This window comes from Microchirus variegatus (genome assembly GCF_963457635.1).
Source record: "Microchirus variegatus genome assembly, chromosome: 7".
NCBI lineage: Eukaryota > Metazoa > Chordata > Actinopteri > Pleuronectiformes > Soleidae > Microchirus > Microchirus variegatus.
Genome location: NC_139808.1, coordinates 142,171 through 168,354, shown reverse-complemented (window position 1 = coordinate 168,354; position 26,184 = coordinate 142,171). Strand labels below are relative to the sequence as shown.

Here is a 26,184-nt window from a genome sequence, read left to right as displayed (position 1 = left end):
AAATGGTTCCAGGTAGAACCTTAGCCCTTGTAGAAGGACCCCTTTGGAACCCTTATTTCTAAGAGTGTACAGCCACATTATTAATAGTTAATTTACCTATATAGAGTTTAAAAAAAATTTAATTGTGCGTTTTTTAACATCTACCTCACTCTTATATGCATATTTGCATTGAGAGCTGTTTTAACTGGTGGTTCAGCCTCGTGAATAAAGACGTATGGTTTCAGTGATATTTCATGTATATTATGTCGTCTTCTGCCTTTTCTTTTTCCACAAATACCCACTGCTGAGTTGCAAAGGTTACTGACTAACACGTGTCCCGAGCTAAGCAATGCTTTACCCTTTGTCACACAGTCTTAAATTAATATTTAAGTCATATGACAAAAGGTTTACAAGCATGTCAGTGGTCAGATGCACAGTTACAGTACAAGCACTTTATTTTGTGTGGCACGTAAGAAAAAACAGCAAAAATGTGATCAGTCTGCCTCTGTTAGCTCTGCTTCTCTGTGGTCTTTTTTTCATGTGTCAGGACAGAGAAGGATGAGATTGCAGCATCTCAAACAATAATACAAATAATAATAATAATAATAAAAAAATGTCCTCACAGTGGAGGACGTGGTCTTCATACGTCTCTGTGAATATGAATTGGAAAGTGCAAATCAAACTGGACGGAGGTTGAGGCAAGATGAAATTTTGCTTTTCCGGTTAACAACTGAATCTGCAAGTGGATTAGAAGCCACCTACTTTTGGTCAGTGGCCCACTTGGGTTCATAAAAGGTACTTACTACTATCAGTAATACTGGATTAAAATGGTTTGATGAGATTATTGTATCCTTTGTCTATGTGTAGCCCTGTATACTTTATGTCCATGGTGTCCATACACCATGGACATACAATACACACAATAAGTTACGTGGACACCATTGTCCACGTAACTTATTGTGTTGATGTGTCTTGATAATACCATCATATCTTTTTTCCTATTAACCACATGCTGCTCTCTTTGCTCTCTCTGTGTGTCCACAGGAAACAGTCGAGTATGCCTTCCTCATCATTTTCACTATTGAGACCTTTCTGAAAATTATTGCCTATGGTCTGGTGATGCACCAGAACGCGTACGTGAGAAACGGTTGGAACATGCTGGATTTCGTCATTGTCGTCATAGGGTAAGTCCTATTATGTCACATTTGCCGTGCAGTTGTCGTGTTTCTGGGAGACGGTGTTGGTTTTGGAGTGAAAGTTGCTTAAACCTCTGCCTTTAAGTGGCCAAGTGCTAACAGAGAACCCTCATACACCCACAGTATATGACCCAGAAAAGACAGAGAGAATAAATCAGAGCTTTACCACTACTGGAGTGAGTCACCATCTCTACATACTTCATCTCCAACACTCCCTCCCTTCTTTCTCACTCACACACTCTTGTCCTGCTCTGCTGAGTCTCTGCAGCTCTTTCTTATTCCATGTTGATCTCTAATATGATCATACTGAAGATTTTACACTTCCCAACCTCACTGTGCCCTCATTTCTAGATCCAAAACACATTTCTCCTGTTATCTTGATCCTTCCTGCACTATCTATCTATCTATCTATCTATCTATCTATCTATCTATCTATCTATCTATCTATCTATCTATCTATCTATCTATCTATCTATCTATCTATCTATCTATCTATCTATCTATCTATCTATCTATCTATCTATCTATCTATCTAGTTAGTGGGTTAGTTAGTATGCTAGTTAGCTTGCGATTTACCAACTTAGAATCTATCTGTCTGTCTATCTATCTTGCTAGTTAGTGGGCTAGTTAGTGGGCTAGTTAGCACGCGAGTTATCTATCTATCTATCTATCTATCTATCTATCTATCTATCTATCTATCTATCTATCTATCTATCTATCTATCTATCTATCTATCTATCTATCTATCTATCTATCTATCTAGTTAGTGAGCTAGTTAGCAGGCTAGTTAGTGAGCTAGTTAGCATGCTAGTTAGTGAGCTAGTTAGCATGCTAGTTAGTGAGCTAGTTAGCATGCTAGTTAGCTCGCGATTTACCAACCCAGAATCTATCTATCTATCTATCTATCTATCTATCTATCTATCTATCTATCTATCTATCTATCTATCTATCTATCTATCTATCTATCTATCTATCTATCTATCTATCTATCTAGTTAGTGAGCTAGTTAGCATGCTAGTTAGCATGCTAGTTAGTGAGCTAGTTAGCATGCTAGTTAGCATGCTAGTTAGTGAGCTAGTTAGCATGCTAGTTAGCTCGCGATTTACCAACCCAGAATCTATCTATCTATCTATCTATCTATCTATCTATCTATCTATCTATCTATCTATCTATCTATCTATCTATCTATCTATCTATCTATGTTGCCAGTTAGTTGTTATCTGTATCTTTATATATCTATCCACCCTATAATACACACAGTCCACTGAACAGCTGGGTCAGATCTCTGTCTGTACGCTGCATGTAAGGTTGATGTAGCGTCAGATGCTGCTGCTCGTGCTGTGAGGAGTCAGTGTTGCTGACAAATCACGGAAAATGTATTAAAAAAAAAGCCAGTGTGTGTCAAAGGTCAAAGGTCAGTCAGTTTGACAAAAGGCTACAATAGAGCTGTGCTTTATTGTATTCAGTGACTGAAGCAGATCTTGTTATGGTTCAACAGAGGTTAGAAAACCCATTTAGTGAAAGTGATGTCCCTGTGATGGACTGGTGATCTGTCCACGGTGTTTCCTGTCTATCCACCTATGTCAGCTCAGATTGACACATCACGCCACGTAACCCTCATGTGGAGCATGAAGGGGTAGAAGATGGACTGATGGATGAAGTGGATTAATCATAAGAAGGAAAATCTTCATAAACCCTTAAATGAAGAACAAACAAAACACTTCTAATGTTAAAATGTAGCTGATTGTTTTGGTTCCTACATCCCACAGCTTTCCTGTTTTGGTTCCACATTCATAGTTGTGTGTGTGTGTGTGTGTGTACAGCAACAGTGTAAATCTGTTTTCAGCCAAAAGTGACATAATCCTACTGTTCTTCACCAAGCCGTTTGGATCAGAGTGAAACCTTTAGCAGCTAAAGAGACAAATCTACTGCCTACAGATCTTCAAACAGATTGAATATTGAATTTGGATTCATCCGGCTGGCCAGAAACACGATACTGGATTTATAAATGCATCACAACAAATCCTTTTCTGTACCATGTGAATATGAACATAGCGTTTATGACGGTTGAAAGTGGAGATTCTCAGGTGATGAACGATCTGTTTTAATGTGTGAAGAGTTTCCCTCTGAACGTGACTGTGTGAGTAATGAAAGCCCAGTGGCAGACAGTCACTCGTACAGCTGTGACTTAGCGTAGCATTAGTCTGAGCAGACTGTGCGTACGGCGGCTTCATGCGCTGCTTTTAGCTCACAGCTTTGACGGAATGCGTCAAGATGATTTCCCCCTCTCTTGGCTCGTTGAGTAATGTCTGACTGACTTTAATAAAGTGTCCGTTGTCGTGATATAACCCTTAGGTTAAACCCTTAGTGCAATATAGTGTCTTATACCGTTTTTTTCAGCACAACCTAGGCATTCTGATTAAACTTTCTTTTTTTTTCATTTTCACCAACTATATAAACACACCTGAGCAAAGAGTACTCAGAATGTTTAAAAATCGGATTGAATTTGGGAAATTTAGAAATGCGTCACAGTTCAAAGTTCACTTAGCTCCTTTTTATGAACAAAATAAAAGAAAAATTGTGACTTCTGCACAATTATTGCTACTTTATCACTACCCAAAAAAAGTGACGTAAAATGAGTCATAACTTTGACTCAACGACACATAAAGAGACGAAAAATCAAATTTTTTAAAGCCTGAATATATGGCCTATAAACACACACCCCCAGGATGTCCATATAAGGAGTTTGTATTATGTATATGTATAATAATGTGTATTATTCCTGCGGCAAATTTACCACGGATACACTAAGGGTTAACCTTGTGCGATATGGGAGTTTACTGACACTGTGGGAAATGAAGTGGTCTTTACTGCACTGTCAGCGTTTCCTCTGCCCTCATATTGAAAGGCTTTTATATAATGTAGTACTGTATTATTAATGCAGCAGTGTTATAATAATAAAATATTGTTAATCATCTGCTCAGGAAAATTACTAACTGACAGTCATTTCTTCAAGTGTTTGGTAACTAGTTCCACGTCATTAATTGATATAAAAACGAACATATGTGTGATACACTCGTGCTCCTGCTAATCCAACTGCAGCCTGGTGGTGTCAGTATGGCTTGTGGGTGGCTGTAAAGAACTGGTGAGACTTACTACGTTATAGTTTCACAGTTAAAATGTTACTTTGATGGAGCAGCAGCAACAACAGTGAAATACAAGCGCTCCTCAGCCAGGGGAGAGTTTAGTGAACAAAAAGTGTGAAGACACCAAAAAAGTGTGAGTTACCAGCGGGGTAAAAAAAAAAAAAAAAAAGAAAACAGACGACAAATCACACGCATGAATCATTGGCTTTATTGTTTCATATTAACATGGACTCAGCTTGTTTTAACACTCAATATGTGCATACAATAAAATGTACAATGTGGTGTTTTAACAGCCATGTGGAAACTCAAACCATTAATAACCCTTTGCACCCATGGTAAATTATACACGACTCCTTATATGGACATCCTGGGGGTGTGCCTTTATAGGTCATATATTCAGGCTTAAAAAATTTGATTTTTACATTATATAAAAGCCTCTGAATATGAAGGCAGAGGAAAAGCTGCAGTAGAGACCTCTTCATTTCCCACAGTGTCAGTGCACTCCCATATCTCACAAGGTTAACCCTTAGCGTATCCGTGGTAAATTTTCCGCGGGAATAATACACAACTCCTTATATGGACATCCTGGGGGTGTGCCTTTATAGGTCATATATTCAGGCTTTAAAAAAATGTGATTTTTCTTCTCCCTATGTGTTGTTGAGTCAAAGTTATGATTCATTTTATGTCTCATTATATTGGTAGTGATATAAAGTAGCAATAATTGTGCGGAAGTCACAAAATTAAACCGTTTTTCTTCATTTTTGTTCATAAAAACGGGCCAAGTGAACTTTGATCTGTGACCTATTTCTAAATTTAACAAACATTTTGAGTACTTTTTGCTCAGGTGTGTTTTCATAGTTGGTGAAAATGATTAATTTGATCTCCAGTGGGCCGGACCAGTTAAATAGTAGCATAATAACCTGTAAACAACAAGAAGAGAGAATCTTTTTACAAAACAAAATTATGAACAACTTCAAATTTCTTGAGAATAATAACGGTAATTTTACCAAATTCATTCCACGGGCCGGATTGGACCCTCTGGTGTGCCATAGGTTTGACACCGCTGCTCTAGTTTGTGCTGAAAAAAGGATATGAGTTACTCTATATTACACATTCTTATAGCCTCTGTATATACGCTACGTTTTAACATAGTAATGGTAAAAAGCAGCCTAAATGCTCCACGTTCTAAGGGTTAACACGGATGCTAATGTTATAATAACACATATGTATTGTTTTTCTTATTGTCGCTGACAGACTCTTCAGTGTTGCTTTGGAGCTTTTGACCAAAGAAGAGAAGGAAGAAGCTGAGGGAGAAGTTCCTCATCCGTCGATGCACGGCCATGGAGGCAAACCAGGTGGATTTGACGTCAAAGCCCTCCGAGCCTTCCGTGTGCTGCGACCCCTGCGGCTGGTCTCAGGAGTACCCAGTAAGAACACACACACATGGCCGCCCAGCGTGACCCAGTACATAACGTCTACTACAAACATGTTGTATAATGTAAAGTCCTTTTTCCCACTAAACGTTGGGTGAAGTCCAGATGGTCTTTGTGGTGACCCCCGAGGATTGTTTAGTTTCATCCGTTTCATCCAGCATCTACATCAGTGCCCTCGAGACATTAACTCTGAGTGTAATGAAAGGAAACTGTGGTTCTAAATGAACATTATTATTATTATTTTATCTTCTATATTATCTTCTTTTCTTTGCTTCCTTCCTTGCACAGGTTTACAAGTGGTGTTGAACTCCATTATTAAAGCCATGGTCCCTCTCCTTCACATTGCCCTCCTGGTCTTGTTTGTCATCATCATCTATGCTATCATCGGCCTGGAGCTTTTCATTGGCAAAATGCATGCTACCTGCTATGTGGCTGGATCAGGTAAACCCCTTGAAACTTCTGATTGTCCTGTTTTGTAATTGCTTAGCGTGAACATTGTGCATTTTTAATATTACACCAAGGAGTGTACACATGGAAATTGTATGAAATGAGAGTGGACAATTGTGCGTGAGTCGTTTATTCCAGTGATAGAATAAATACAGGGCTAGGCAGCCATATTTACATCATGACTGTGAGTCGTGAGCATCTACTACTTTGAACGCAATCCTCTGCGATTATAATTCAACTGCATGTAGAGCTACGCTAACAAAACCCTGCATCTTTACTCAGATCAGATGTACAGATAATGGTGAATTATGTATACAACGTTCAAGTATAAAGAGTATGAAGTATAAAGGTAGAAAAATCCTCAACTGCACATGTAGGGCTGGGTATTGATACCGTATCAATTTTATTGAATTCATTTTAACAACCCTAAGGAGATGGGCCCAGATAATCGGGTGTACAAAGGAGTTTTTTTCCCAGATTTTATCAAAACTAGTTGACATAAAAGCGTCAATTACAATAATTGTTCTGCAACCACGTGATATCATCGTCTCTCTTTGTGTAGATGCGATATCAGAGGAAGAATCAGCTCCATGTGCGATCTCAGGTCACGGGCGTCAGTGCGCCCTCAACGGCACAGTGTGCAGGGAAGGCTGGCAAGGTCCCAACAATGGCATCACCAACTTTGACAACTTCCTGTTTGCCATGCTGACGGTGTTTCAGTGCATCACCATGGAGGGCTGGACGGACGTGCTGTACTGGGTGAGTTCCTTTGCACTTGATGGTGCGTTTGATGTCTGCACGTCACCTCTGTCTTCTGTATACTTCTGAGTAAGCCTGGCACATATTATGTTATGTAACTACACATACATGTAAATTTACAAAATTGTTGATTTTTAAATAATTTAAGCTGGTATGATTAACCATACCAGGTGGCCAAACTATTGGTGATCATTACGTGATATGTGTGGTACCTGAGGACGATCCACACTGGTTCAAAACCTTGAAGTTTTTGTGGCAGTTTGTGGAGAAATGGCGCTTTTCCACTATACAATTCCAGCTCTGCACCGCTCGACTCTACTCGGTTTGGTATCGTTTTCCATTACTGTAGAAACTCCTCAATGTGGTCGGAGTCAAAATAACACTGTGGCATGAAACGTCTGTGACGTCGTTTTATACACGACACACTCAAACTATTGACTAGTGAGTTGTTTTCAGTGTAACTGAATCATTAGACTCAGTTCATCAAAAAAGATTTGTTCACTGAATCGTTCATTACTTCCTGCATGAACTGAAATACGACTGAAGGGAGTTGCGATGCGGCTCGTTAAATACACCAGACTCCTGGTTGAGATTTTAGACATTTCCTTTGCTAAATGTTGCAGATTATCCCACGTTTTCAGGATTGTTAAGTCTTTTTAAGACGACACTCTGACCAATCAGTCTGTTGAAGTTACGCATAGTATCGCCTCAGCTCGCTTGGAACCTCAAGTACCAGATACCAGGTACTCATGCTAATGGAAAAGCAAAAGAATCGAGTCGAGTTGAACTAGTGGAAACACTTCATAAGTATCAGCTCATCTCAGGCCGCTTGGAACCTTGCCAGAGCAAGTACTAATAGAAATACCAGGTACTACCGCAAATGGAAAAGCACAAAATAAACCAAGCCGTGTCGAGTCGAGCCGTGCTGGAACTGTGTCGTGGAAAAGTGCCATAAGTGTGCGATCTCTACCTCCAACCTCTTTGAGTTCCTTGGATTATGACTGCATGTTCAGATCAGATGCACACAGTCATGACAGTGACACACTGACGATGAAGCTGCTCATAATGTCCTATGGCAGCTCTCATCCCTCTGATCTGGTTGATTGACTAATTGCCTGAATGCATTCAACAGCTCGTCTGACAACAAACGACGCCGTCTTTTGTCAGTTTTCCTTGCAAAAATGTCTGTTTTTCTTCAGCTTGAGGAAAAAGTGTCTGTTTAAAACTGCAGTGCGCAAGTTTTTGAATACAAACAAACGTCTGTCACATTCAAACGAGTTCACGCAGCGATAATAAAGTCTGTCATCGCCACATGAACTCACCCCCCCCCCCCCCCTCCCCTTGTGTTGCTGCGTTTAGATCTTGGCAACATTCTCCTGCTGCACACAGGAAGTGATTAGATTTATCTGGAGACAGACAGCGCCCGTGAAAAGATTCACAAGTGAATTGTGCTGCTCAACAAAACCTGTTTGTTCAGCAGTTTTTTCAGTTTTGACGGGATAAATGCTTCTTGGCTCCGCCCGCCCCTGCGCTGCTGGTGAACACACACAAACGCTCACTCAGTGAAGAATGTAGCGTACAGATAAATGGACGTCGTCTCTGTTCACAAAGACCAAACAGAGGCAGAATACAAACAAAAGTTACGCACTGCAGCTTTAACTCTGTTCTGTTTACTTCCTGCAATTTCTGGCTTTAATGACTTGTTTCACTCTTTTCTTTCCCTCTGTCCGTCTCTTTCTCTTTTTCCTCTCCTCTCTGCCACAAACACCCTCCAGATGAATGATGCTATGGGCTTTGAGCTTCCATGGGTGTACTTTGTCAGTCTTGTGATCTTCGGCTCCTTTTTCGTTCTTAACCTGGTTTTGGGTGTGTTGAGCGGGTAAGCACCTCCTTCTCTTTACTGACAGAGGTCTTCTGCTCCGTTGCAGGCAGGACGTCCTCTGTCCTTTGTGTGTTGATCTGTTCTGTTAATCGGCTGCACTTTGGCTCCTGTAGGTCAATGACGCCGTCGGATGGGAGACGCCGTGGATTTATTTTGTTAGCCTGATCATACTCGGCTCCTTTTTTGTCTTAAATCTTGTGTTAGGTGTGCTCAGTGGGTAAGAGGCAACTTGTGCAGTGGTTTTTGGAGTGTAGAGTGCTGTGGATCGTTGTTTACCTTGCACTGTTTGCTGTGTTAAGACGACTTAGAATATGATAGTTTGTTCTACGCTATCGGCTGGAATGCAATATACCTTATATATCCCACTATTTAATACTGCATATTATTGTGTAGTTATGTGTGTACAAGTGACACTGTTTAACCCTTTAACACCTAAGCCTCAAATGTCAATTTGGACTCATTTTGTGTTGCTTATTTTAACCATAAAAGGGCCAGAAAATGTCCTGTGAGTGTTATTTTTTTCAGGTCAGTTTTTATGATAATTTGTTTTTATGATTTTTTTTCCTGGTTTCTGTTTTTCCAAGATGTTATTTTCGGGGTCTGTTTTTACGTGATTTTTTTTTCGGGGTCTGTTTTACTAGATTTTTCTGGGTCTATTTTTATGAGATTTTTTTGGGTCTGTTTTTACGAGAATTTTTTAGGGGTCTGTTTTTACGTGATTTTTTTAGGGGTCTGATTTTAACGGGAATTTTTTTCGGGTCTGTTTTTCCGGAAAAAAATTTGGGTCTGTTTTTACGTGATTTTTTTAGGGGTCTGATTTTAACAGGAATTTTTTTCGGGGTCTGTTTTTACGAGATTTTTTTAGGGGTCTGATTTAACGATTTTTTCAGGGTCTTTTATGAGATTTTTTGAGGAGGTCAGTTTTTACGAGATTTTTTTTCCTGGTCTGCTTTAAAAAAAAATTCAGGGTCTCCTGGTGTCTGTTTTTACAGCGTGAGTGAAATGACCGTAATAATTACATGTTGGAACGTGAAATGGGAGACGCTCAACTTCTCAGCTTTCAGAAACTGATGGAATTTGTCCGATAGCGCAAACCGTCGTGAAATTACGGTAACGCAAATTCGTCAGTTAAATAAAGTGTTAAAGGGTTAAATTTCTTTAGAATGAAATGAGGGCAGGGTCTCCCTCATCTTCTTCCTCTTCCTCTTCCTCCTCCTCGTCCTCACACTTGCTTCAGACAATGATGTGAGCATCATGGCCAGAAGTGGAAACATAAGGTGTCACTCACTCACTCACTCCTGCTCCACTTTACTCTCCCTGACAGAGGAGGTCTCTGCTCCAGGAGAGATTGCAAACACCAGCTCTATAAGCAGTATTGTGTAATTCTATACTGTGGCTGAAAACTCAGTGTGTACTACACATAATAGCGTTACATATACAGGAAATTCATCAATTTTTTTCTCTCTGACCTTTGTTGGCATCAACTCTCACAAATCCTTTTCCACGGCAACTGCAAAGTGAGCACTTCCTCCCCCACCACCACCACCACCACCACCACCCTCCATATCCCCAAACCACCCAACCCTCCTGAGAGAGAGAAATTAATCTTATTCCTCGCCCTTCACTCCCTCTGCGCTCTAAGCTTTCTCAAACCCCAGTTTGCTTCCCCAGCTCTGTGCAGTGGGGGTTGGGGTATTACAGCAGCATTATTCCTGAGGCTTGACCAGGCAGCAGAGCCTGGGATTTAGAAAAAACGCCAATAAGGTTAACGTAGCTGTCACCTGAGACACGGCACCTCGAGATCGGTCTATTTTGTGACATCAACCCTCTGAATTACCATCAAATCGTGTGTCATGTACTTTACTTTACCCACCGTTAGCTGCTTGCACACCAGTTAAAGTCTGCGTTGTGTGTTGAATAATCTCGAATAAACATGAATGCAGATGTAGCGCGAATGCTTTACGTCTCTTGAAACCATCTGTCTTCCTAAATTGCCATTTTCCTCTTGATTAAGATGCCAGCCTGAAGGATGCACTACTGTACAGCCAGCCTCTAAATATAGCTGCAAAGCAGTGTCTTTGGAAGGTGTGCATCTCCCTCTAGTGGCTGGGGCTGAGAAAACCACTCATAGCAGTGGGATTTTTATTCAGTAAAATTGAGTTTTGTTGCTGTGTTGTCGTTTGTTGTGTGTGTTTTTTTGTCGTCTTTGCTGTTTATTTGAACTCTGTTGTCTGTGTGCGTCCACAAAACCAGAGAGTTTTCCAAGGAGAGGGAAAAGGCCAAAGCGCGTGGAGATTTCCAGAAGCTGCGCGAGAAGCAGCAGCTAGAAGAGGATCTGAAGGGTTATCTGGACTGGATCACTCAGGCCGAGGACATCGACCCTGAGGACGAGGCCGACGAGGACAGCAAACGCAACCGTGAGTATCTTCTCCCATGAGAAAAGCCTGTCCATAAAATAAGCTCTAATATATATATATATATTAGTTATAAGCTATAAATAGCTTAGCTATAAGTTATATTATATCCTGTATTAGACTTATTTTGTATTGTCAGGAAAAGCAGATTGAACAAAAGTAGATTTTTTCATTTCCTTTGTCCGTTTGTGTTCAGTGTGATTTATTTTTCTCTTATTGACCAAGAAAGCTTTTTAATTACATCAGCCTTTAACGTGCAGTAAAGAAATCCACCAGAGAGCAGCATCATCAACAACATTATAATGCAATTAAAGTAAATCTATAGCTACTATGAAGTGTAGGACATTATGAATTGTAGTGAAATAGACAACGCAGTGGTAAAGAATAAGGAATGACAGTTCATAATAATAATAATAATAATGATAGTCATAAACTTTATTTGTATGGCATCCTTTAATACAAGGATTGCAGCTCAAAGTGCTTCACAAAAATAACAGGAAAATACAATTTAATTAAAAAGCAAACACAGGGTGGAATGAAAAGGAAAACTCTAAAGTCCAAAAGTAATAAAAAACAATGTGTTTTCACAGCAAATGAAACAGTAAAAACACAGGATTTTAACTTTAAAATAAACCAAAAATGCAACTAAAACACAACATAGTGTGGAATAATGGAGAAATAGTAAAAAGACAAGTTGTAAGTCTTATTTTAAAGATATTTAATGAGCTGGTTTCCCTGATATCTAAGCAAAACAAATGATTATGATGATGATAAATTAAGAATAATAATATTGATGCCATTGACTGTGATTTTTTACACAGACAAAGTACAAATATAAGCACATGCGTTTATTGTGAAGAGTTATAAAAGGTTTTGGCCAATATAAATACATCAAGGTGTTTAAATCAGAGTGTAGATGATGAGCCGAGAACCACGTGATAATTATCTGTGAAGGGAAAGGAAGAAAAAATCATATTAACCTTCAAAAAAAAACCTCTTAATCCAAATCCTCTTGATATGAAAAAGCACTCGCGATGCAGAAAGTGTGACTGACGTCACCTGGTGGATCAGAGGATCTGTCATTTGTCCACTGCTTATTAAAGTCAGGAGTTTACTCTCAAACACGTAGGTAGATGCAGTTCCAGGTGAGGACGAGGAGGCAGGTCCATCTGCTTCATCCATCCCGGCTTTCTTGGTGTGTGTCGACGAAACACGAGCCCCTGCTACCACGTTAGCGCCAACGATTTATTATTATTATTCATTTTTTAAAATTTTTGATCTCTAGCTAGCGTGCGAGCACCGGGCCGTGTGAACCTGCAGATCCGTGTTTTCCTAACGTGACTAACCGCTCTCCATGTTGTTCTTCTGCTCCCCTCAGTGTCTGCAGCCCCTTGTGGCTCCCGCTGCACTTTGTCATTGTCGGATATTGATATATATTTTGTTTGAACACTGTTGTGTTGATGTCCTTGTGCTCGTGTGTGCTCTGAAACCATGTTGATGGCAGCCCATTCTCGCCCCCCCCTCCTCCCTCCTCCATGTCCTTACTCTGCTGTGCCGTTGTGTCTGAATGCATGGGCTTGCATGCGTTACACATGAAGGGGTGACTCTGGCTGATCTTACTGAGAAGAAGAAAGGAAGGTTTGGGTGGTTCAGCCAGTCGTCCGACACTCATGGTAAATCCTGTGGTTTCCCTCCATTGTTCTCGAGCTTTTATATGTGTGCGTTTTCTTCTGTACAGGTGTGTGCATGTGTGTGTGAGTGACACCTCTGATACTAGACCAAACAAAGGACACCAACTCTAAATTAAAAAAACATATAACACTTTTAAAACGCATCTAAAAACCCATTTTTACTCTCCAGTATGAGAGTTTTATTGTATGTTTTTTGTTGTTTTGATACTTTGTTTTGTTTGTTCTTATGTCTGTTAGGTCTTTGTTTCAGCTGTTGTTGATTTTAAAGGTGCATTATGTAATAAATCTAAATCAACTGGCCATAAAATCCTCCTAATATGTCACAGAGACTCAGGAATAATGTTCATATAACAAACTGAACTCACCAACAAGTAACAGACAAAATATTTGCATAAAACATTTTTTTTTGCAGACTGCAAATTATGTTTTGGCATGTGGCGCCACCTACCGCCGTCTACCAATCATTGCAGTCAGTAGAGTCTCAGCTGCCGAGCCACCACGGGTTGCCAGTTATGTCTGAGCTACAATGAAGCCTAAAAGATCTCGGTATTTTGAATTTGAGTGTAGTAACCGTTTTTTGGCCACATTCTTACATATGGCACCTTTAAAGTGCTTTATAAATAAAGTTGGATTGGATTGGATAGTTCATAATCATTGAGGCTATAAATCTATTGTCAAATATTCATTACATTTGCCCAAAAACATAGATATTTAAGTGTGTCAATGTGTACGCAACCACTTTAATAAACAATAAATTCAAATATCACATTAAAACAAAGCATAAACAAGGATAATTAGTGTTATTCCAGTCATATTAAATGAGTGCTACAGTATGTGAGTGTGTGACTGTGTTATTCCTCATCATTGTGTACCTTAACCCTCATGTTTGAGCATCAGAAGCTTTTCAGATTTTCTTTTTTTCCCTTTTGTTTAAGGTTCTAAATGTCGTTCTAAATGTAAAAGTCTTTACGTGACTCAGATACGGAGCAGTAAATACAGCTGCACACGCCATGTTTTCCCATGTCCCATTTCAAAAGTGAGGGCTCAGTATGAATACAGGAGGGAAAAAAGAAAAGAAAAAGGGCTAAACCCAGATCCATACTCCAGCAGTCAGCACTATTTTTAAGAGCTGAGAGCTGCTCGACCACTCAGGGATCAAAGCCAACACGTCCACATAAGCTAAGCAGCGCACACACACACACACACGCACACACACGCACGCACGAACATGCACGTACGCACACACACACACACTATACTCCTTCATACACTGAAGCGTTTCACAGTATTCAGAGATGATTAAAGTTCTCTGATCCTCAGTGATGCTGACTGACTGTAGAGCAGTTGTCCACTCACCTGTGTCGTCTCCCTCTCAGTGCTCAGTAAATGATACTGATGATGATGATGATGATGATGATGGCAGTGATGCTCCTCCCCCTTTCTGTCTGTCAGCCAGTTTTATAATCTCACTCTGGATTTATTTTTTGCTTTTTTTAAAAAGCTCTGTCAAACAGAAGCGTAAGGAAGTTTATGGCATTCACCTAATATCATTTTTAAAAATTATATAAATGTAATTATTAGCAAGATTTTTTTTTCGGCCAATTTTTTCTGGTCTGATTTTACGAGATTTTTTTTCAGGGTTGTCTCTTACAAAAAAAAATTTCAGGTCAGTTTTTACGATACTTTTTTTCATCGACTGTATCTCATATCTTTTTTTACGAGATATTTATTTTGGGACTTTTTTACGTGATTTTTTCAGGGTTTTTATGAGATTTTGTTCGGAGTCTTTTTTTATGAGATTTTCTTTGGGGTCTGTTTTTCCGATTTTTTTTCAGGGTCTTTTACGTTTTTCTGGCAGGGTCTCTTTTTACGAGATTTTTATTCGGGTCTGTTTTTACATGATTTTTTTTTCGGTTCTGTTTTTACGAGATTCTTTTGTGGTCTGGTTTTACGATTTTTTTCGAGGTCTTTTACTATATTTTTTGCGGGGTCTGTTATTTACTAGATGTTTTTTTTTCGGGGTCTGTTTTTACATTTTCTTTCCTGAGGCCCGTTTCACAAAAGTAGGATATGGATTAACCCGGGCTATGTTGTTTATCCTGGCTTAACTTTTCCGTGATCCGGTTCCTCAAAAGCAGGATAGGGAAAAGCAGGATATGTTATGACATAAGTTACCATGGAGATTTATCCTGTGGTCTTAGCCTGGTCTGGAGCTAAGTTCCAGGATTTATTAAATCTCATCCCTCATCTCAGCAGCAGTCACCACATATGGAAACTAATAGTTATTCCACTGTCCACTACACTGTGTTTTCACATTCAACTATACCCACGGTCATTATCTAAACATTTGTAATCATTGATTACAATAATTCAAAAATAATGAATAATAATTTTATATTTATACCCACGATAGAAATTTAAAAACACATCAAAGAGTAACATGACGCTGCTTTATTGAATAAGGATAAATCAAAGCAAGTAAATCAGCTCCTTTCAAAACTGAACTCTGTCTCTGCAAAGACATAAAGAACCAATTCAAAGAATATTATAGAACATAAGTATATTATAGAACATTATAGAACATAAGAATATTATAGAACATAAGAATGAATGCACATTAAAAGGTCTGTATATAATACACACACGCACGCACACACACTCTCATACGCACGCGCGCACACACATGCTACACAAGCTCGCACACACGCACACACACATGCACGCACGCACACAGACACACACGCTCGCATACGCACGCGCTCACACACACAAAGTGTATTTTACAATCTAAAGGAAGTGACATTTACACATTTTCACTCACAATTTCAACTCATTATCAAAGTACAACTACGTTGTTAAACGTACGATGTTAAATAACTTTTTGGATCGTAAATGTTTCGGTGGAGGAATTGACGTGTATTTCCGCACTTCTTACACATTCAGGCGATCGCTTTTTCTCGTTGGTTTATTATCGTGTTTCATTTCTTTTTTGATTTGGTCTTTCACTTCCTCCATGAGGATTTCAGCCTCAGTTGTCATGGTGAATCTGAGCATCTGTGATCGACAGCGAGGTCTATTTGAGGAAGCTGTGTACACGCACTGATCCAGGATAGGTTTCACCTGATGAATCCATGTCCGATCATCCTGGTCTTTGTGGAACCAACTGAGCCTGGACACGCTTGTTTTGGATTGGTTGAACCAGGCTCAATCATTCATCCTGGATATCTGAATCCTACTTTTGTGGAACGGGCCTCTAGTGTCTGTTTTACGAGATTTTTTTTGGGGTCTGTTTTTAAATGATTTTTTTTCAGTTCTGTTTTTACGAGATTTCTTAGGGATCTGTTTTTACGTTTTTTTCGGGGTCTTTTACTATATTTTTGGGGGGTCTGTTTTTACAAGATTTTTTCGAGGGTCTGTTTTTATGACATTTACGAGACCAAACAAAACACGGCTCTTTAAAAAATGATTTCAGGTGAATGCATTACTCTTCCATAGCAGTGTGACCTTTTCTACTGCGTCTCTTTTTTGAATAAACTCCTGACAGAGTTGCAGACAATCTCTAGTTTTATTTTTCTCCACGTCTTCACTCTGGGACGCTCACCTGCTCTGTCTCTCTACATGAAAACTGTTGTACTTCAGTGAAGAGGAAACGATGACTCTGTCTAAGTGTCTCTGCTTTATGTGCTGCAGCGAGTGTTCCAGCCAGTGAAACTGAGTCTGTCAACACAGAGAATCAGAACGGGGAGGATGAAAAAACGCCGTGCTGTGGAGCTTTGTGGTGAGAACATGCAACACGAACAGACCTTACATCACAGTACTTCACATAGCTGTTTAAAGTACTAACATTTTACCTGTGTTTATTAAGGCCCGAGCATGAACGGCAGGTTTCCTGGCACAAATTCATGCGAGAAATCTATTGTGATCCTTCAGATTATTATTATTCTGTGTTTTTGTGGTCATTTTTGAGGCGGTTAATGTGTATAAAAACTCTTGAACGCAGGTCAGGTCTGGCGAAAATGCGATATTACTATATTGACCAGGGCTCTATAGCACCCCCCTAAGGCGAAACATGGATGCAACAAGCCAAGATTAAGTTGCACCGAATGTCATGAAACTTGGTAGGAACTTGTAACAGCCCAAGACGAATAAAAAAGTCAATTGGGACCACGGCCTCAACTCAACAGGAAGTCGACCATTTTGATAATCCCAGAAGAAAAACAAAACAACAACACAATATGTTGTCCTCCTCTGTGGCACTTACGTGTTTCCGTTGTGGACAATAGCATCTTTCTTTAATTCAACAACCACTGAAATACTCTAACAAACTTCTTTCTTTCTTTTTTCAGTCAAAAAATTTCAAAGTCAAAGTTCAGGTCAGTATTTATTTGTTTATGTGTTTGTTTTTCCTTTTACTTGCGTCTACATTAGCATCTTCGTACAACAGCGTAGATAAATAAATGAGTCTAAATGTACAAATAACAATAAGGTGAAAAGCAGCTCAAAGGAACAAAAAAAAAGATAAATTAAGAGCTTTTGTAAAGTCAGCATGTACCTTATGGTATATTTCGAGAATTGCCTTACACAGTATTTTTCAGCTCATTTACTGAACAGTGTGACTTGCGAAAAAATATAGTGATGTCGTTCCCTGGTGGCGCTGCCCCCTCAGTTCACTGCACTCCTGTTCTCACTGTGTTCAGTACAGAGGTTTTCTAAAAACAACTATTATTTGTGTTTTTGCTGTTTGGATATCATCAGACATTAATTCTGTGGATTAAAGTTTTTCCCTCCTCTCTCTCCTCTTACAGTCGGCGCTGGCGTCGCTGGAACAGGTTCTGCCGCAGGAAGTGCCGGTTGGCCGTCAAATCGGTGCCTTTCTATTGGCTGGTCATCATCTTGGTGTTTCTCAACACCCTCACCATTTCATCAGAGCATTACAATCAGCCCATGTGGCTGACGCAAGTGCAGGGTACGAACAACACCGCAGATTACAGATTAATTCTTATTATCAGAACTGCTGGCAGAGGTGGAATGTAAGGAAATACATTTACTCAAGTTACTGTATTGAATACTTTTTTTGTGTATTTTGTATTTTTTAAGTACAATTTAGAATCAGGATTTTGTATTTTATTTGAGTACGTATTGACTCAAGTATTGTACTTAGTTACTTTATAAATCCTATCCGTTACTGAGTAAAATAAAAATTCAGCACAATGAAGATGAAAATATACACCAGAACCAGACGAATGATGATGTGATTATCACCAGCACTAAAAGTGACGTAATATCCTGCGTGTGCGTGAACTCCAAAATAGTTTAGGAGTAGTTAAGTAACTTTTACTTAAAGTACATTTCAAATGAACTACTTTTTACTATTTCATCAAAGTATTGGTACTCTGATGAAATACACATTACAATATTTTAGTACTTTTTTCACCTCTCACTGTTGGTCAAAGTCTCAAGAGGCTAAAGCTAAAACACAGATTTTGATCAGTATGTGTGGAAACTGGTATGAGTTTTTAAGAATTTCATGACTATATTTGTCATGATAATGGTGTATTTTAACATGTTCACTGTTATCTCTTGAAGTACTGCAGCTAGATTAGATAAGATTAAAACATTTTGATATGGTACTGATACTGATATCTGAATTTCTGACAAAAAAAATGACGAAAATTATAAACATTCAGGTTAATTTCTTTAGTTTAAGCTGGTCATGAAGCAACTTTCTACTTTCGTATGTTTTCCATTCACTTCTTTTCTTCTCTTCATACCTGCACACACACACATGTTAAACCCTGTCTTCCTTTAGATTCCCATACAGAGGAAGTTTGAGACACATTTGATACAACGAACGATGGAAGAAGGGGTTTAAATTGAATTAAAGCATATCATTGTTTTGAATGTGTCCACATGCACTGAGTGCAGGCTCTTTACAATGCTCTATCTGAGTCATCGGCGTGTTGTTGTTTTTTTTCCTGTGGATTTCAGATGTGGCCAACAAGGTGCTGTTAGCCCTGTTCACGTGTGAGATGCTGGTGAAGATGTACAGCCTGGGCCTTCAGGCCTACTTTGTTTCACTGTTCAACCGATTCGACTGCTTCGTGGTGTGCGGAGGAATCACCGAAACCATTCTGGTGGAATTGGAAATCATGTCTCCACTCGGCATCTCCGTGTTCCGCTGCGTGCGTCTGCTCAGGATCTTCAAGGTCACGCGGTAAAAACAAAAGTCGCCGCCGCCGTCGTGCTCCGTGCTTTCGTGTGTGTGTTCATACTGTAACGTGAGCGTGTGATCAGCTGATGGACCTCTCTGTGCAGTCACTGGCAGTCCCTGAGTAACCTGGTGGCGTCTCTGCTCAACTCCATGAAGTCCATCGCTTCCCTGCTGCTGCTGCTCTTCCTCTTCATCATCATCTTCTCCCTGCTGGGCATGCAGGTGTTCGGCGGGAAATTCAACTTTGATGAAACGCAGACCAAGCGCAGCACGTTTGACAACTTCCCCCAAGCTCTACTGACTGTGTTTCAGGTATTTAACATCAAAATACAGTAACAATATGGTGATATTATGATGATATTATGGTGATAGCTTTGCAATAAACATTTAAAATGAGTGTGCGACAGCTTTATAATGTGTCCGTTATCAGTTTTGACTCATTTTCCTGCATGTTGTGACGGATGATAACTTATAGTAATATTCACCACCACACTATTATCTGGATAATACTTTGGAAATAACATATTTATTATGTTATTTTTATTACCATTGTTATGACTAAGGTGGAAAATGCACTACATTACCTTAGAAATACGATGGTTTTACCACAATATTACCTCCTATTGAACCCTTACTACTATATTATCACTATAATATGAACTGTCGCTCAGATTATAAACACAACACAAACTCCACTGCCTTCTTTTTAAATAGCTGTTGTTTTTATTTCTAATGTATGCGGTATAATAAAGTTTATTCTAATATAGTAGGTCTTTAGAAATGACTGTTATTACATGAATAAATATGTATGATTCATTTTTTTTAGATCCTGACTGGAGAAGACTGGAACGCTGTGATGTACGATGGTATCATGGCGTACGGAGGTCCTTCGTCCTCCGGGATGATCGTGTGCTTTTACTTCATCATCCTCTTCATCTGTGGAAACTGTATCCTCTCTCACTCACTCACTCACTCACTCACTCACTCACTCACTCACTCACACACCTTTGTGTGAACAAAATCAACTTTTCAATCATTTTAATACTTATATTTGGGACTCTGGAGGCCCTATCAGTAGGTAAAGTGGGAAAAATGATGACTCAGTCATGTTTTTGTGGTAGTAGTACACAAAGTACAAAAGTACAGGAGATAAAACACGCAATGTTGACATCTGCACTCATTGCTACGAATGTCTCAATGTCACAATGAGACATTCCTTTGATTTGTCCCTAAAAAAACGTGAGAGTTCAGACGAGGGCAATAGTATACAGAAGAGTGGAAGTCGGCGACGAAGTGTTGTATTCTTGTCTGCACAGTGCAGCACAGAGTTCTACACAAACTTCCAGCCTCAGAGGATTTACATTATTATATATGACGGCAATAATGATGGCTTTTCCAAATGCTAACTGCTGTTAGCTGCCGTTAGCCTCAGTGGCGCTGACTTAGTTTCCTGTGTCTAATTTGCATATTTAAAGAGACAGGCACTCAAAAGCGACACAGAGCGTTCTGAACAGGGCTGTTTTGACAGAGTGATTGAACTGATGTGGTGCTTCATCCTTAAGGTGTTTTGACCAAAGCATGTCACAGACATGTTCATTAAGACACCAGGGAACTAGGTTCACTTGGAGAAATAGCGTACAATATGTCTGCTTTAAGCCAGTTGTCCTTCATTGAAGACTTTGCTCAGATATCCTGCTGAATGTCTTCTTGGCCATCGCTGTGGACAACTTGGCCGACGCAGAGTCTCTCAACACGGACGACGGAGACAAGAAAGGGTGACTTTTGTTTATCTCCTGCTAAGTCTTAACGTGACAAATATTAAGACGCGTTTCATTCATCAAATACATTTCTTTAATTTCAGGGACAAACTGGATGACGATAAAGATGATAAGGTATCTTCACTTTCTCTCACACACTCATTCAAACAGTGTCTGATACGTCTGCACTCGCTGACACAAAAGTCTCACTTTCTGTTCGATTGTAAGGAGGAGGAGGAGGACAATGAAGATATTGCTGTAGAAGACGAAGATCCGGAGGTTCCGTCGGGGCCTCGTCCTGCCATCTCTGAGCTGGTGAAGAAAGAGAAGATCACTCCGATTCCAGAGGGAAGTTCCTTCTTCATATTCAGCAACACAAACCCGTAAGACGAGCTCTCGGCGTCACATCACGTATCGTCTGGTCCTGTATCTCGCTGACGCTCTCTCTCTCTCTCTCTCTCTCTCTCTCTCTCTCTCTCTCTCTCTCTCTTTGTTCTCTGCTTCCTTCGTCACACAGGGTTCGCGTGTTTTGCCACAAACTCATAAATCACCACATATTCACCAACCTCATTCTGGTGTTCATCATGCTCAGCTCTGTGTCGCTCGCCGCCGAAGATCCGATCCGGAACTTCTCCGCTCGCAACATCGTAAGTGTCACCAATTTTTACTTCTTAATGGATTTAATTATTTTAATGTCCTTTAGATTTATTTTTGAACTTGAAATACTCACTGCATATCATACATACAGTTCGGTAATGTAGGTTTACTCATTGAATTATACAATCAAACTAAAGTTTAAAGACTGTTTGCAACAACAACACTTTACACTTTACATTACAGTAAAGAGACAAAGATGTAATTAATCACTATATATTAATGTGTACATCAGGAAAATATATCAGGTTACTTCTAGTGTAAAAGTACTTAAAGTATTAGGGCAAAACTGAAGATTTCTTTACGAGAATGAAGTCGTAATGATCAGCTGCAAACCTGCGTGAAGATGAGAAAGGCCGAGTATTATGTGAAATTACGTATGTGTGGACTTCACAAATAAAGAAATACTTAACATTTTTGTCACATCAGCAACACGTTATCTTTAGCATCAGGACTAAAAGAAAGAATTCCACAGACTTGGAGGAAATCATCTCTTTTGTGGACTGGAGGAGGAAATGACTGCAGATTATCACTGGTTACAGCTGTGTGCTGCTGCTATTTAATAACAATACATTAGATTATGATCAAAAAAGAATCTCATAATATTACGACTTAATTCTCGTAATATTCCGACTTTATTCTTGAAAAATGAAATATTTTTATATAATAAGATTTTTGTAAGAAGAGGTTTTGAGCTTCTTTGTCTTTTGAGACATCACAGAAACAAGTGTTAAACAGGAAAAGTCACTGACTGCACAACAGTTTTGTCCTTGACAAGAAAATCCCAGAAGGATTACTAAACACTGTTCATCTCAGGACACCACCACAACAACAACAACAACAACAACAACTGAGAAATATGGTCTGTCTGTATTAGTTTTTGCTGCTTTTACAACGTTTTTTTATAATTTCAGGGTTTAGATATTGATAGGAGCGACCTTTTACACCTCTTTTATATATTATTTGACACTACTATTGTCTGTTAAATGAATGGTCTCTAACAGAACAGCTTACAGACTGAGGTGCTTTTAGCAGCTACCACACATTTGAGACGTCAGTGTCCTTAAATGCGATAAAGGGAAGGAGAGTTTTTGCTTACGTTAACTCAAGAGCGAACTAAACGCTTTATAAATCAGGGAAGGAATTGAAGAACACCTTCTCTATCTACGGTGAGCCTCGTGTATCTGCACATTAATTTTCTACTGTGTCCGAATAATCTTGAATACAATACTGCACTTACATAGCAATACATAGCAATATAGAACAATAGAGGTCATTTGACATCATCAAAACACCTTTTTTGGTGATACCGGTGTCATTTTCTGTGCATTATAATGATTTTGAATTCACGATCCTCACACTCCTTCCACTCATGGCTGAAGAACATATGAACAAACACGAGTGAATTTAACTTTTGCTAAAAAATAATTAAATAATTCAAATGTCTTTTTTTTTCTTTCTTTCTTTTCCATTTCTCATATAATGTTTAACACGCAATGACCTGTCTTTGTTAAACATTTACGTTGCTTTTTGCAGATACTTGGTTACTTTGACTATGCTTTCACGGCTATCTTTACTGTTGAGATCGTTTTGAAGGTAAATGTCCTGTGTCCCCCTGTCTGTGCTGTCACTATCCACACCCCAATAAAAACGTCTCGTTGCCTTCCAGGTCCTAGGCTATGCAGATTATGTCTTCACTAGTATGTTTACATTTGAGATCATATTGAAGGTAACCGCTGACAATGACAACGAGAGCCTTGCTGCATTCTCTCCTTGTGTGTCACCTGCCGCTCAGTGCAACCTGGCTTGTTTGTTTCCTTTCTCTTATTTAAGTTTTTTCTTCTCTGCACCTCTTTTAAAAGAAAATACTGAACAAAACAAAACAAACACAAAACTTAATTTTGGAGTTATGCTGCACACATGGACACAAACAAAAGATTTGGTTAAGTGTCGATAATCAAAGAAACTCCTGTTGGGGGAAGGAAACATTAACATCATTAACATGACATTACATTGACATGGTTTTCATGATACAGATATTGAAAACTTTAATGCAATGCAAAAATAAGGGACTGTTTTCAGGCATTTTTAAAGGTCCAGTGTGTAAAAATGTTTCCATTACTATGTTAAAGGTGCCATATGTAAGAATGTGGCCAAAAATGGTTACTACATTCAAATTCAAAATACAGAGTTCTTTTAGGTTTTGTTTTCTGAAGTAACCGGCAACCCGTGGTTGCTCGGCAGCTGAGACTCTACTGACTGCAATGATTGGTAAATGGCGGTAGGTGGCGCCACATGTCAAAACATGATTTCAAAACATAAACATGATTTGCAGTCTGCAAAATATTTTTTTAATGCAAATATTTTGTCTGTACTGTTGTTGTTGGTGAGTTCAGTTTGTTATATGAACATTATTCCTGAGTCTCTGTGACATATTAGGAGGATTTTATGGCCAGTTGCTTTAGATTTATTACATAATGCACCTTTAAAACATACAGTATATACAGAGATTATAAGAAACCATGTGCACATAAAGTATAGAATATATTATATCCTCTTTTCCAGCACAACCTAGGCAATCTATATAAACACACCTGAGCAAAAAGCACTCAAAATGTTTAAAATGGGATTGGATTTGTGAAATTTGGAAATACGTCACAGTTACTTTACAAAAAGTAAAGAAAAGCTCTAATTTTGTGACTTCTGTGCAATTATTGCTACTTTATATCACAACTAATATAAAATGAATCATAACTTTGACTCAACAACACATAAGAAGACGAAAAAACACATTTCTTTAAAGCCTGAATATGTGACCTATAAACACACCCCCCCCCCCCCAGGATGTCCATATAAGGAGTTGTGTATTATTCCCATGGCAAATTACCATATGTAGTCCAAATAACGGGTTATTCTAAGGCTACAAAAACCACTTATACAATTATATAAACAACATTATTATTGAAATATTACACACTGGACCTTCATTGAATTGGCTGAAGTTGACTTGCGGGGCACAAACTGATCAAGTCAACTCCAGTCAAAGCTAACGTCATGTCTCTCTCTCTCTCTCTCTCACTGACTGCTCTTTAGATTACCCATAAAAGAGGGAGCTAAACCAACCATGTTCCCACCGAGCATGGTTCAGTCTGCTTTGTGCTGAGTGCATAGAAACGTGGAGTCGTAACTGCAGACGTTTTGGGGAGGAAAAACCTGCCAAGTCCACTGCTCTTTGACTCTATAAACTCTCTGCTCTGTGTCTCTGCCAGACTCCACGTTTACATGCACTCAGAAAATGAATCCTTTACTTTGATCATTTAAAAGGCGAGTTATTTTAGCTGTTTTCTGTTCTCTCTCCTCTGCCTGCTAAACTCGAACTGGGAGCTGCTTCCCGTTATTCTGAAACGATTAAAGAACATGATGTAATGTGCTTTAAGACGACGGTCCGCATGAATGTGACAGTGAGGCCATTTCCACTTTCCAATCACTATAACTATTGAGCTCTTGCTGGTAGAAAATGACGTCATGGCAACAAAATGCATGTTTTATTGCCTCATCCCATAGTGGATTGTGAAATGAATGACTTACTACTACATTCATGTTGTAATGGGGCTGTGGGTGTGGTGATGGTAGAGTTAGCCTCCCAATTTTACTGCTTTGAACTCGCCACCCCGAATAAGAGTGATCTACAAGAGTGTGTGTGTGTGTGTTTGACCTTAAGGTAGAGAGTTATTATAATTGTTTAATCACAATGAACAGTTTATACTGTGTGTGTGTGTGTGTGTGTGTGTGTGTGTGTGTGCTTGTATGTGTGTCGATAGACAGACAGACAGACAGACAGATAGATAGATAGATAGATAGATAGATAGATAGATAGATAGATAGATAGATAGATAGATAGATAGATAGATAGATAGATAGATAGACTGCAAGCTAACTAACATGCTAACTAGCAATAAAGATAGATTGCACGCAAACTAGCTAGCAAGATAGATAGATGGATAGATTGCAAGCTAACTAACACGCTAACTTGCAAATATAGATAGATTGCTTTCAAGCTAACTAGCAAGATAGATAGATTGCTCGCAAGCTAGCAAGTAAGATAGATAGATGGATAGATTGCAAGCTAACTAACACGCTAACTTGCAAATATAGATAGATTGCTTTCAAGCTAACTAGCAAGATAGATAGATTGCTCGCAAGCTAGCAAGTAAGATAGATAGATGGATAGATTGCAAGCTAACTAACACGCTAACTTGCAAATATAGATAGATTGCTTGCAAGCTAACTAGCAAGATAGATAGATAGACAGACAGACAGACAAATAGACCGTGGATAGATAGATCACAATCTAACTAGCACACTTACTAGATAGATAGATAGATAGATAGATAGATAGATAGATAGATAGATAGATAGATAGATAGATAGATAGATAGATTGCAAGTTAACTAACACACTAACTAGCAAGATAGATAGATTGCTCACACGCTAACTAGCAAGATAGATAGATTGCTCACAAGCTAACTAGCAAGATAGATAGATTGCTTGCAAGCTAGCTAGCAAGATAGATAGACAGACAGACAGACAGACAAATAGACCGATAAGTAGATAG

At 39.1% G+C, this 26,184-nt stretch overlaps 1 protein-coding gene across 1 annotated transcript in view; it reads left to right on the top strand.

The window, feature by feature from the left end:
- cacna1da (calcium channel, voltage-dependent, L type, alpha 1D subunit, a) overlaps positions 1-26,184 on the top strand; it is a gene marked incomplete at both ends in the record, with an annotated part of 73,550 nt that overhangs the window by 21,278 nt on the left and 26,088 nt on the right. Inside the window, 19 exons of the mRNA XM_083892060.1 lie at positions 1,024-1,163; positions 5,576-5,748; positions 6,043-6,195; positions 6,764-6,960; positions 8,736-8,839; positions 11,096-11,259; positions 12,855-12,929; positions 16,638-16,725; positions 17,294-17,320; positions 17,753-17,913; positions 18,936-19,161; positions 19,263-19,470; positions 19,985-20,105; positions 20,846-20,933; positions 21,020-21,050; positions 21,144-21,298; positions 21,433-21,562; positions 23,106-23,165; positions 23,239-23,298. Coding sequence (XP_083748186.1) covers positions 1,024-1,163; positions 5,576-5,748; positions 6,043-6,195; positions 6,764-6,960; positions 8,736-8,839; positions 11,096-11,259; positions 12,855-12,929; positions 16,638-16,725; positions 17,294-17,320; positions 17,753-17,913; positions 18,936-19,161; positions 19,263-19,470; positions 19,985-20,105; positions 20,846-20,933; positions 21,020-21,050; positions 21,144-21,298; positions 21,433-21,562; positions 23,106-23,165; positions 23,239-23,298 — 2,361 coding nt within the window. The remainder of the gene's footprint in view (positions 1-1,023; positions 1,164-5,575; positions 5,749-6,042; positions 6,196-6,763; positions 6,961-8,735; positions 8,840-11,095; positions 11,260-12,854; positions 12,930-16,637; positions 16,726-17,293; positions 17,321-17,752; positions 17,914-18,935; positions 19,162-19,262; positions 19,471-19,984; positions 20,106-20,845; positions 20,934-21,019; positions 21,051-21,143; positions 21,299-21,432; positions 21,563-23,105; positions 23,166-23,238; positions 23,299-26,184) is intronic.